Source organism: Poeciliopsis prolifica, unplaced genomic scaffold (genome assembly GCF_027474105.1).
Source record: "Poeciliopsis prolifica strain line A6 unplaced genomic scaffold, Auburn_PproV2 SCAFFOLD051, whole genome shotgun sequence".
In the NCBI taxonomy this organism is placed as follows: Eukaryota; Metazoa; Chordata; class Actinopteri; order Cyprinodontiformes; family Poeciliidae; genus Poeciliopsis; species Poeciliopsis prolifica.
The window spans coordinates 2,990,145-3,003,362 of record NW_026562426.1 but is presented as its reverse complement, the minus strand read 5'-3'; the positions used below and the strand labels follow the sequence as shown (position 1 = coordinate 3,003,362).

General features: G+C 38.7%; 1 protein-coding gene across 6 annotated transcripts in view; it reads right to left on the bottom strand.

Moving 5' to 3' along the window:
- The window catches only part of nrxn2b (neurexin 2b), a 686,688-nt gene that overhangs the window by 397,851 nt on the left and 275,619 nt on the right, over positions 1–13,218 (bottom strand). For 5 of the 6 annotated variants that reach the window (XM_055058558.1, XM_055058564.1, XM_055058563.1 and 2 more), the window contains one exon: positions 6,992–7,015. The exons of the other annotated variant lie outside the window; for it this stretch is intronic. In XM_055058558.1, the coding sequence (XP_054914533.1) occupies positions 6,992–7,015 (24 nt within the window). The remainder of the gene's footprint in view (positions 1–6,991; positions 7,016–13,218) is intronic. 6 annotated transcript variants of the gene reach the window in all.

Genomic DNA, 13,218 nt, shown 5'->3' with positions numbered 1-13,218 from the left:
TCTACTGCCTGCGGACAGAACGAGTCGATTGAATTTGAGTACGTTTGGCTCACACGTGACAAATTTGACATTTTCTTGACCAGGAGTCTTTAACCTTACTCTGGCTTTAAAACGATAGAGAATCAACTAATGTTTTAAAGTGTCAGTATTATTTATTTTCCACACACATTAGTGCAGTTTTTATAGCACAATCAAATGAGTAGTGTGCCCTTTATTTGTTACAAAAATGATATTATATATATTTAAAATAACTTCTTACAACATGGCTCCTAGTACATGGCTCCTAGTACATTTGAAAGTTTTTTACCAGTGTTGATCAAAAGATGATTTAGTCCATTATTTTAGGAAGGTGATGATTTATGGCTCTAAACAAGTCTTATTCAGATGAACCAATGGAAAATTAGGCTCTTAGGGTTCTTGACGCGTAAACTGTTTCTGTCCGGAACAAATGAATGCATTAAAAGTTCGGAAGTTGATGGCTGAAGCCAAACTATAGCAACTGCACTCCACAGATCCCGAATCCTCAGCTGAATCATCAGTTTTGATTCCCAATTCCTTTCACCTTTTTTTTTTTTTTCCTTCGTACTTCCCTGATTAGCAGGGCAACCCATTTTTATGTCTGCTGTTGGTGAGTAATAACGATTCTACTGGCCAGACGCTTCTGGCGTAAAGAATCTGCAGTTTGCAGAGCTGGTGTGTGGGGGTCAGTGGGGGTCACAGAACGGGTTTCTCAGTGGGACCGACTCACTTGTCCTATCGTCATGGTGGAAACCTCACCGGCTAGGGAGAAGAAATGTGGGGCATTATCAGGATGGTTGCAGTTTTTTTTTTTTTCCCAACACACTTATTTGACTTCAAATGAGCCACACGGTCATCAAAAATAAGGAAGTATTGAACCTGCAAGGTCTTGAGACTAAAGTGTCGACTACAGGTGCTAAGGAACTGATCGTGGAAACGTTTCGCAGACAGATGTTGATGTCAAGAGCTGATATGGTCAGAGGGATTATGAGGGAGAAACATTGACAAACTGCCAGACATCTATTAAATTCAACAACAACAAAAATAGACAATCAGAAATGATCAGCAGTTTTTAAAAAAAAATTTCTTTCTTTCTACTATTTGTAAATGCGCTGCCTAAAAGGTTCAAAGCGTTTAACGCAGACAGATCAGTAAAAATTGCCTGGAGGGATCTTATTTATGAAATGATTTGCGATGTGATCAAAGACTAGAGCGAAAAAAAATAATGCTCCCGGCAGAGAAACATGTCAAGATGTCAATACGGATTTTTAGTCGTTATTCAAACGACTAAAAATTCCTTTTTTGTATTGGATCTTTACACCTGGTTGTTCTGCGCAAACCCGACTAAAAGTCCTGCTGACTTTAATCATTCTCCAGGGTTTTTCACCCAGAGTCTCTTTGCAGCACAGAGGATCTCAGACCTCGCTGCTCTGTGCTGAATTGAGACTTTCCCAGATTTAAGGCCGACACAGCTTGAGACGTCAAATCACTTAAAGCTGAGAAGTTCACCAAATCTCCCGCCGCTGAAACGATTCTTGGATCCGTCGATTTCTTGTGCGTTCCCTCCTGACAAAACATTCTTTACGACAACATGAAAACCTAGCTGATATGATGGATTAGCTTCTCGCGAAAGAAAAGAATGGAAGGGTGTAATTCCCACCGTGCAGGTGGCAAGCCCCATCATGACTGACTCACACACACACACACACACACACGCACACCTACACACCCACACACAGAGTTTACCTAGTTGACTTGCACACAGTTCACTGTGCATTAGAATACTTCCACCTTCTCCACTCTGCTGGTCCTCAGAGGCCCGGTGAAAAACTTATGTGCTGACTACGGCCAAATTGAAAAGAAAAGAAATGAGCAAGCACACTAATAGGGGGTCCCACGAGCGCAGCCGCGACTTCACCGCTTCTATATATGGATCAGAACGAAGCCAGGTAGTTTCTGGGGCTCTGAGCAAGTACAAGAGAAAGCACTAAACCTTCCTTTTGCTCCAGAAAAAAAAGAAAAAAAAAAAACTTTAATTTTGCCTCCATAGTGACATGATGGGTTTTTGGTTTTCTGGTAATTGATGCGTTCAAGGACCAACTTTGATGATGTACGGAAAACGCAGGGTTTTGTGAAGAAAAATGTGCATTTTCAGCCCGTTTAATGTCACTATTTAAATTTAAAGCCTACTTTATTCTCAAAAATAACTAAATAACTTATTAAAATGCTTGAAACTTTTACCAAACAAAGTTTTTATAGTCTTATATTGGTGACGTATTCAACATCTGAAATCCATACAAACAAAACTTTATGAAATAAACCTTTGTATAAAGGTATGTTCCCAAGATGTGGGTTCCAGAAAAAGGCTAAAACATGGCAATAAATCCCGACCTAAAGTTTTTCTTGTCCTGAGTCAGACTTTATAGTCCAACCACAACATACATGTAAAAAAAAAAAAAAACTCTGCATATTTTGTCAAGAACTGTAAGGGACAAAATAAATAAATTATGAATTTCTTAAAAAAAGAGAAAAACAGCCCAAATTTAAAGATGCAGCTTAAATCCAAAACCTTGTGTAAAAGGCCATTGGAATTTATCTCGTAAAGGGTTTAATGTTTTTATGTCTTACTTTAGGACTTTTCATCAATCTTTAACACCCTGTAAAACCGCCTGTAAAAGCTGCATGGGTGGCTGCAAAGTAGGGCAGCCTGAATGGCCCAATGAGGACACTTGGAGACGGAGTCTGGCCGGCAGATCCCTGGCTGAACGTGGACTAGACCAGAAAATGGCAGCATCAGCTTCATCTGAACAACGAGGAAGTAGGTCTAAACGTTTGCTGAAACCCAAAGAATCAATTGAAAAGAGGGGAGACTACTCAAAGCACTTTAAACTGCAGCCAATCACCAAAGCACACTCATTAACACACACACACATTCATACACCGACACACAGATCAGAAAGCAACCTGAGGTTAAGAGCTTTGCCCACATCAACATCAACCCTCTCATTCAAAGTCACTAAGTGTGAAAGTTACTGTTCAAAGATCTTCAAAAACAGTAACAAATATATTTTTAAATCCTCTCTTGTTTTCTTGAGTACTGTTCTTTTGTGCATCATCTATTGAGGTTATATGAATGTTTTTTTTTTCTCAAAAGTTAATGACTTACTCTGTTAATGAACATAAAAAGTTGAGTCCAACTGAAACATGCTCCTGGAAATATAACGTGATCAATTATTTTTCTCATATCCAACTGATTGGTCAGGTTTGGACACTTATCTTTCACATGCATTGCAGAAAAGGGTTGAAATGCTTACCTGGTACATGGATCACTTACCCTTACAGCGCTACATCTGCTTACTTTCATAGATCTTTAGTGAGAAGAATTGAAAATATACACATTAAGTATTCATAACCGTTCACATTTCCATAGTAAACTATGAGTGAAGCCGCTACAGACGAGCTTTCCATCAGAAAAAGGGGTCTCATTGACTTTGACAGGTGTCTGGCAGATTGTCAACATTTCCAAGCTAATTACAAATTATAGTTAAAAGTATACCGGGAAACTAAGCTGGTACGTTTCAGGGATTCTAAAAGTATTCCGGACGCGTCGTATCGGCAACAGTTAGAGGGGGAGAGGGGAGCCAAAGTGAGGCCCAAAAGGCTTAGCAGGTTGAAGGGTGAACGGAAACTGTTAGTACTTTTGTAAGTAAGGGAAAGTCAGACACAAAAATGGTTGTTAGTACAGTTACAACAAAGGTTTCGTTGGAACAGTTGATTAGTAACACTGATTCGGTTAATTTCATCAATGTGGTCAGTAAATGTGAGGATTCTTTAAAAGTCCTCTGCAATTTGATTGCACAAACCAGATCCAGATTTGAACTGAACATGTTATTTCATATGGAAGGGGTTTGTTTCGCTCAATAAGAACCAAAATTAATCCATCCAAGTTAACAGGGTGACACACAGCCCATGCACGTTAACCAAAAAAAGGATGGGAGGAAGTATGGAGGTGGACGGAGAATTCCTTTGGACACAACACAAATGGGTTAAGGAAAAATATTTAAAAAAATAGGAAAAGCAAATCAACCATCTGGCAAGATGCAGCAGAAATGAGGGCCGGGGGATGGAGGAGAGGGAGTTAATTTAATTTCAGGGTGTCACAGACAAATGGGAAAAGAAAACAGAGCTCTCATTGTTAATGCTGTTTGTGATATTCAAAATCACAGCATAAAAAAATAGAAGAAAAGAAAAAAAAACATCAAGATACGTGTACAACAGGCTGACACGTGCTGGGCTACAGCAGCACTTACGCCGTTTTAATGGCGCAAGGTTGCTCTAGCCAACTGTTGCATGCAAACAGATTGGAGGATTACAATCACTGGATACTGTCAACGCGTAGGTGGAAGTGGGACAGGATGGGATCAATAACCACGGATGAAATAAACAGGAGAGAGAGGTTTTTTTAAAGAATAGGGAAAATCCAGAGGGGAGATGAGATAGCCCTGTGCCTGGTAAATGGAAGGGTCGGTATTCCCATGGCATCGGATCGTCGTCGTGACTTTAGGGCTTTTCTGATCGCCTCCGCCACATTTTCACGACGGCGTTATAGGCCGTGCGCTCGTATTGCCTCGTAATTTCTCTCGAAATTCAAGGAGGAAATCACAAATCAAATGTACACGCTTCTGCCTTTTCCCTCAATTCATGTCATGATGGAATGGTTAAATTAAATCCTTCCGACATTTATCCTCTTTTTCTTACCAGAGTAGGAAATCTGTCTCCCCTCTATATTTTTTCCCTGTGTCATTTTCTTTCTTTCTTTTTTTTTTTTTTTGGGTAGGGAACGATGTGAGGTCATAATTTTTTTTTAGTAGGTTAATATCTAAAATTAATAAAACAAATAAAAACATAGGGGTATGGCTACCACATTTTATGTTCATATTAACTATATTGGAACAGTTAATATATGTATGCATATATGTTAGCCAGGATATATATATATATAAATATATACATAAACATATATTCTCAGTCTTATCCCTATTTAAAAAGAATAAGGAGGGGGAAAAAAATGGAGAAGCCTACCATATTCATGCAAGGGATGAGAGATATAAAGTGTGCAAATATCAATTAATGTTAGTGTTAGTGATGGGTAGAGCACACACAGCTTATGCATATTCATGTTTTAGGGTCTGCATCAATGGGCAGACAGCTTTATTTAAAGGTGAACTTCCCAGTGAAAGAAAGTTGGATCAAACTGCCTGAATGGTGTTGAGATGTTAGCACACCTGAAAAAAAAACAGTTTTTATCCTAACTTTGAATATCCTTACATCTATTTTAAGATGTTTTTTTAGTGTTTGTAAGTGTTTGCATTATGGCATGAGTATGTTACTCACCACTGAGAAATCATGAGATGCTGGACTCCAGCCTGATATGAGGCTGGTTATATAGCAAGAGCTTTAAGCACTAAATCAAATGCTGTAAATACTCTTCAGTGTGCCATAAACCTCACAAAAATGTCCCAAGATAATACGCTTTGCAATAAAATAGTGAACATGTTTTACTTTGGCAAGAAAAAGAATAGCTGCAATAAAGTTGTCAACTTGTTCACTGTATTATACACAATTTTGCTTTAGAAAATGTTACTTTCTCATCTTCTGTAACATGCAGTAGAAATCCATCAGGTAGTACAGCAATATACAGTGACAGCAAAAAATAATTTCTCAAATCCTACAGCTTAAGCTCAGGATCAGTTGAGATGTCAGTCTTCACAGGACATTCACTGAGAATCTCCCAGATTAGCTGTTTAGCGTGCTAGTATTATGATTAGCATTCTTTGTTGCACCTGAAACGTTTTACAGCCAGTAGCAGACCGCTAACTGTAAAACGTTTCAGCCAGTAGTAGTACAATTAGTACTTACAAAAGTGCTAATTGTTAACCCCTGAAATTTTTTTCAGGGGCTATTAATATATATATTTAAAGAATACAGAATTCTGTGAAAAAGTATTTAGCCCACAGTGATTCCTAGAGGGTCAAAACTTTTCACAACCTTTTCTAAAGCATAGTAGAGGTGTTAATGTTGTTTTGGGAGGAATCATGTGGGAGGAATATATATCACAGCATAAGATACCGAAATAATTCTTGTCAAACTTGTTTTTATTGTTCTTTGCATCTTAACTGGGAGATCAGCACATAATTATGAGCTTTGTGCACTGCGAGAGGCAACAATTAAGCGAGTGAGTAAATGACTAAATATTTCATATGCAACCGATGGCGGTCTGGAGCCTAATGAGCTAATCTTTTTCAAATAAGAAAAAGATTCCTGTTCTCAACTTTTTTTCACTGGAATAGTCAGTGAGCATTTTCTTGAGAAATCAGCTGTGTAAGCTCTCCTCAAAGGGCTCCTCTAAAATAAAAAAAATAAAATAATACCTAATCTAATACAAAATTGTAAAAAAAAAAACAAAAACAAAAAAACCCATATTTTTGCATTATGTTCTTTATTTCTTCATACGGATAGTGTTCGAAGTTTAGAAAAATAATATTGAACACAAAGAAAATAAGAGCAGAAATATATATATATATATATATAATATATATATATATATATATATATATATATATCTATATATATATATATATATATATATATATATAATAAAATAATATAAATTAAAACAAAAAATATTTTTTGTGCAGACCTCTTTGGATGAAAATATTGAAAATTTTAGGGGGGAAATAAATAAAGGGCAGTAAAAAAATAATCTGTCACACATATTTGTATAAGTTTATACAAAGAGAGGGCAAAAAGAAACGAAAAAGAAGATAGGTGGAGTTTTTCAGCTACCTTGGAATCAATGGAGGATTGGACTTTGAGTTAAGCAAACAGAATAGAAAGAGTAACGGAAAACCCAGGGCAAACCAAAGTGTAAGACAATTAGAATGATATCTACCATATAATGCAGTTTGTTTACCATAGCGTGTCCAATGCCTGCGTGCTTCAGGAGAAAACAGGGGGGAGGAGAAAGAAAAAATAATGATGAACCTTAAAAAAAAAACTCAAGAAAACATACCCTAACCCCCAAAAAAGTGGGATAGAATTGCCTGTAGCAAAAGCAGTGTCTCAGTTCATAGACAATCTGAGGCTAAAAAAAAAAAAAGTAAGAGAAAAATATAGAAAAATACAACCTAGAAACTTCTTCTCTCCTATATTTCTTTTGCTTTAAAACATCCAAATAAAGAAATAAAGAAAGCAACTATAAGTGCCTAGTTGTCTTAAAGGGTCTTCAACACAAAATCATCCAAACAAATACATAAATAAATAAATAAATAATAAAGAAAAAGGATAGGATACAGTACATTTGTTAGTATGTAGGTCGCAATTTAAGTAGAAAAAACAACAGATGGCACACATTCCGTGAATGACACAGTGTTAGTCATTGAAATCATAAGAGGTAAATAAAAACAAAAAAATTCACTAACCAAAAAGAATCAAACTGGAAAAAATCTGAAGCTTGTTAGTAAGAGAGACAAAAGTTAGCACACCAACCTCCACGGGGAGGTGGGCGGGGGTGGGTGGAGAGATTGGGCTTCGGGTGGTTTTAAAGGGGATGTTTACGTGGAATTGGGAAGGAAATGAGGGAAAAGTACATCAATATTAGTATCCACGGAGACAGACTGATGTGGCCAGCGGGGCTCTCTATTAATAGGGTCTAGGTAATTTCTGCGAGGTCTTCGTTTTGGTGGCCACAGCCAATTATTTTAGATGACTTACAGAGAAGTGAATATAGCGGATGACAACTGCACTACATGAAACAAGAAAGCAAAGACGTTACGGCGTCGCACAAATCTGCAATTATCTTGAAAAGCTAAGGTTGATCTGGAGTGTGAGGTTGTGAAGTCGCCGAGTTAATTCAGAGATTTCCTGCAAGGGAGAAAAAAAAAAGACTTCAGGGAAGAAAAATGGCTGCTGCACGCTGAAAGGAAAAGAGATGTTAATTAGTTATTTGTTGAAAACATACTCATATGACTGCACTCACAAATAAATCATATTTATCACACTTTTTAAGTGATTCCCTGTCAAAGAAACATGTGGCTATCATCAGATATTTTGACATCACATGGCTTGTGTAACCTCGTAAATATCATGTATCACCCATGATGATTGTCTTCAGCTGTGTGGATGAGAGTAATCCTAAACGTCGGCATTTTTTCTGGTTTTCCTCTTTTGGACGGCTGTAAAACTCCTACAACAACAACAAAAAAGTTGCTGTTCAAAGACCCAATAAAGTGGCTTGCTAAAACGTAGACGTAAGGCTGGGTGAAAAGTTCAGCTGTTACTGAAATGCTGTTCCATCCCAATAGCATTCGTACACAAAACTGTAGTAATTTCATTTTTAAGAAGAGCAGATTCATATGCAAGTGGCTGATGTGCTATAATTATACATGCATAGCCCTTGAGGTCATATTTACTGTGATGTTTATTCAAATGAAATAATTTTAGTAAGTCTACTGCAAAAAATCCCAAAGCAGGCCTGTTTAAATTCATAAATATTGATCATTTGTTTTTCTCACACATTATTCGACAAACTACACGAACCATGCGCACAAAAATAAAACAAAACTTCTAAATTTTGATTAAGATTGGTGTTAGCAGGGGCTTTTCCACTGACCACATAATTGCACAACTGCAAATGATCAACAACGAGATGCTGCCACTGGGGAAAACCATGAAGAAGATGGCGACAGGAAGTAGCGGCATGTTTTTAGCGACGTATCGCGTGAACAGAGTTAACCACGTGTGATTCTTATTGTGCTTTTTTTTTAATGGAGACACTGCAGTTGCAAAGTTGTGTTTTTAGACAAGAGTGAAACATTGACAAAGATTTCCAATGGAAATGTGTGACCGTGAGTGAAAAGTACAGGACATGAGCTGCAGCGACAGTGATAAGCAGTTGTTTAAAGAGCTCCTGCCCTGAGTTATGCACAGCTTCAGACAGTAGCAGAATTTCAACCAAATAAAGCTAAAGAAACTTTTTTGTGAACCTGTCTGTGAAGTTCTGCGCTGCAGTCAGAAGCCTGTTCCCGGCCCGAGTTTTGTCTCCGCTTTGTGCATGTACAAAAGGTATGAGCCACTGTGTGGGAAGAATATAATCCTGCCATCTGTGTGGGAGATTGATCCGAGCGGTGACATAAACACACCGGTCCCCAGGAGGCTAAATGTCCGATGTTAAACTGTGCACACGCCCACTCCTTGATGCTTGGTCAAAGTGAAGAGCTGTCAGCCGTCACCCACTGTCTCTAATGATGCCTCTTAATCCATTAATTAGCAGAGGAAAAAAGGATCCGGCAGTGGGTGTGAATCTGCATATGAGCACTGCAATTTGCTTCTGAGCTGCAGAAATAATAGCCTGTGAAACGAACAAATGGGACATAACACAAAACCTGAACAACCCAAACTGTGAAAAAAAAAAAAGATTTGCAGGTTCTGACAGACGGGACAATAGAAGGCGGACTTTCAAACCGCAGAAACTTTTAGGTGCCTTATAGGCTGGCTCTGTTTGAATTTTGGAGTGACCTCTCTGGACAATCACTTCTGTGAGAAAATGTGTCTGTAAATTTGAAGGAAACGAGACCAACAGATATCTGATGTTACAGAAAAACAGTAAAAGAGTTATCCAGAACATTCAGCCAAGAAACAAGATTTAAGTTCGAAAATATAATGAATAGGTCTACTTTAAGAAGAAAACAAAAATCTGCCAGTCAGGAGGAGGTGTTGAATTCAGGCGCCTACAAGATCAAAGGCCTGTGATAGAGAGTTGAAACAGTAAGAAAACCTGAGTGGTCTTTCTCACTGTTGTTTCTAACAACAGTGAGAAAAATGGTGGATGTGTTTTTTTGGGGGTTTTTCTGGTGTATACCAGCTACATTTTTACCGAAGGCCTGAGACTCATAAACGCTCATGAAAAATATTTATTCTGCTTATTCGCTTAGGCTGGAGATCAATCATGCAGAAAGTCAAACTTTTGTTTTCCTTTTTTCCCTGTGTTCTCCCAAACCACAGACAGGAGGATTTTGTATGTATTCGGTTTAAAGACTTTCTGTCATGACTTGGTGTGTTCAAGGGCGCAGGAAGATGTGAGGGCAAAACTCCCACACGCCGGACAAAGAAGAAAGTGACATCCTTCAACAAGGGGAAACCATGTGTGAATCCCATTTTATACTTCTCGGAATGTAACTCAAGGGCGTGCAGGTGCGCGCTTCGGTCACAGCGGTTTTTAGGAACAGGCTTTTGTGTGGATCGAAACGATTCATGTCAAAAGTTTAAAGAAGCAAAGAATTAGAGTCTTTTGGGTCAGAAAAAGGCCAATTTTAACCACACTGTCAGGCACTCTCACGGGTTCGCAGAGCTAAAGGCAAAAATGATGAACGGGTTTGGCGACGGCAGGAACCCCGCAGACATTGGATTGCCTGTCTTTTGAGACAATATACCTGAATAACACCTGCAAGTAAGTAGCTAAATCTAGCAACTGACTCCAAGCAGAGCAGGAAGTACCCTGCGGCTTCCTCGTCTCTCCCTTAAAGCCAACATATTTGGCGCCCACCCCCTGGCGACCCTTTCCGTAATTGACCCATGTGGGAACATGAAGACTGCGTACGCTGATGCTACTGATGGCAGATAACGCTTTCCCCCGTGCAGTAAACAACCACGGGCCAAGAAAAACAACTTTGTGTTGCATCTGTCTCAAATACCCCTCTCCCGGGAAGAGGAGTCTTCATACGTTTGTGGTGAAGGATCCTGCCAGAGAGAGAGAAAAGAGGAGCTAATTATAATAGCTCAAACACTGCGACTGCCTCTGTAGGTGTGCGAGCCACAGCCCTGGCAGACTGGAAGAAGATGCAAAATGATGTCTTGTTGAGTTGCTGATCTTTTTCACACCCCTCTCAGTGGCCTTTACTGAACTGTGGCCACAAGCGAATAAGCAGAATAAATATTTAATGACTGAGCTGTGAAGATGATCAATGGCTGGCAGAGAGGAGCCAGGATTCCCAGGCCGGATAGATTTATCATTGTGGCTGGGAAAGTTCAGAGACGGATCACCGTCCTCTCGCGTATCTCCACTTTGAGGTGTGAAAGTAAGAAATGAAAGCCACCTTCTGTTATTTTACAATGGCAAGTAAATGTCGCTCGCCATCAGATGAGTCTGAAGATATGGCTAGCAAGACGTAACGTATCTGTGACAGCATAAACGCAAGTGTCTGTGTTATAAACAGATGCTTGGTGATGTATTTATGCTTTTGAATGTGTGACCCTGCCTGGATGCAGAGCTCTCCTTTGAATCAGAAAGGCCCTTTTAGCTGCATTTGCTTGTGTGTACATTCCACCGATCTAGGCTCGTCTGCCTCTCTGCAAGTCTGGCAACACTTAATGGAAGCAGGCAGACAGGCTTCAGGTGCAAGTATAAATGTCACTGCAATTACGGCGGGAAGGAGTCGGCAAACAAACAGCATAAGGGTGTGCACAGACGTAGAGCTGTTGGAGTGTGTGAATGGATTCTGCGGCAGAACGTTTTTGCCTGCTGCAGCATACTTGTCTGTTTCTCATCCAGCTCTGCAGTTTGTTTGTCTTTTTCACCCACACCCCACCTTCATTTCTCCTACTTATTTAGTCCCAGATTTCATTTTTTCCCCAAAAAATTCAGAGAAACTTTATGTCACAGGGGCATGTTAAAGAAATGTAAAAAAAAAACCAAAACACTAACATTGTTTTACATTTCCCTCTTTGTGCAGTTGTTGGTGATACAAAATTAGATTGTATTTTGTTTAGTGCCATGGATGTCTTGAACCCAGTGATGGGCCAATACCTGCTAATGCGCTAATAGAGGAATAACAATCTGTTTTGTGCTCCTGCACTTTTGCAAACTTTGTAAACATTTAGCACAATTAGCTTCGCCTAAATTAGTTATTCCGGAGTCAAAAGTGCTGATTTACTTGTCTGTTTTGTAAGCTTTCAGTTGAATAAAGTTTTGACATCGGTTCTTTTTTTGCTCCCAGTGACCTTATGCCAAACAAGAAACATACAAGAACAAAATAAAACACGGACTGTAGAGACACATACATCTTGTAAATGATAACCTCAAAAACTAAATTGATGCCCATCGGTGGCAGTCTTTCAACAGAAGATAGAATTTCAACTGAAATTAGCTTTTCTAATTTTAAATAGAGTTGCAGTGCCTTAGCGTTAGCGGTATTAATGTTTATGAGAAGTGATTTAGAGTAGCGCTAAATACCTTTTAGTCAGCAGTGCCCATCGCTCTCTATTTTGTAATATTAGAAATATTTTAAGGATCTTATGTGACAGAACTTGTTTTATGCAGATTTGAATTCCAGTTTGTGAGCTCATAGCAGCAGAACATAAATATGCATGTTTGAGAGAGCTGCTGCTGTTCATTGTTTGGATTCTGGTGGAAACTAAAACTTGAAACAATAGAGGAAACTCGCAGAAGGTAAAAAGATATGCTTCAAGAAAATATGTAAATGGAAACATCTAAGGAAACATCCAGCAGTACTGTCAGAATACAGACCACACTGTATGATGTTAGTCTTAATGAGCTATCACAAACATGATGAGTTAGTTGTTGTGGCCCAGACTTAAAACTAAATCAGGCAAAATGAAAGACAGACTTTTTTTTCTCTCTGGTTTCATAAGACTCTTTAGTTATGTAGATGGAAAGTCAGATTCATAATTCAGGATTAGTTGATTAAACGTTGATTAAATGTTTTGGCTGTTTTAAAGGGCTCACTTCACGAAGAACCATTCTATAGTCATTAAACCGTAATTAAGTGAATAGATTTTTAATCATTTCTCCATTATTTAGTCCAACCTTTATTTGTTTGATATCCACAAACATCACTTTACAAGTGAAGCTGAATAAGTTATCAACTGTTTGAAAAATACGTTTACCTCCTCGCTGTGGCGCTGGACCAATAAGCCCAGAAGAAAATACAAAAACCTCCAACGTAAAAAACAAGGATTGGCAAAACATCACATCTCCCACTAATGCTAGATTTGTGTGTTTGTGTTGGTTGTATTTACCCAGAATGCCCTGTGCTACAGTCCGCTTTCCTGCTTTTGAAATGGTTATGCATTCGAACTGCACCAGAGTTCAACCCAATAGACCTAAGATTTTAGGCAAACCAG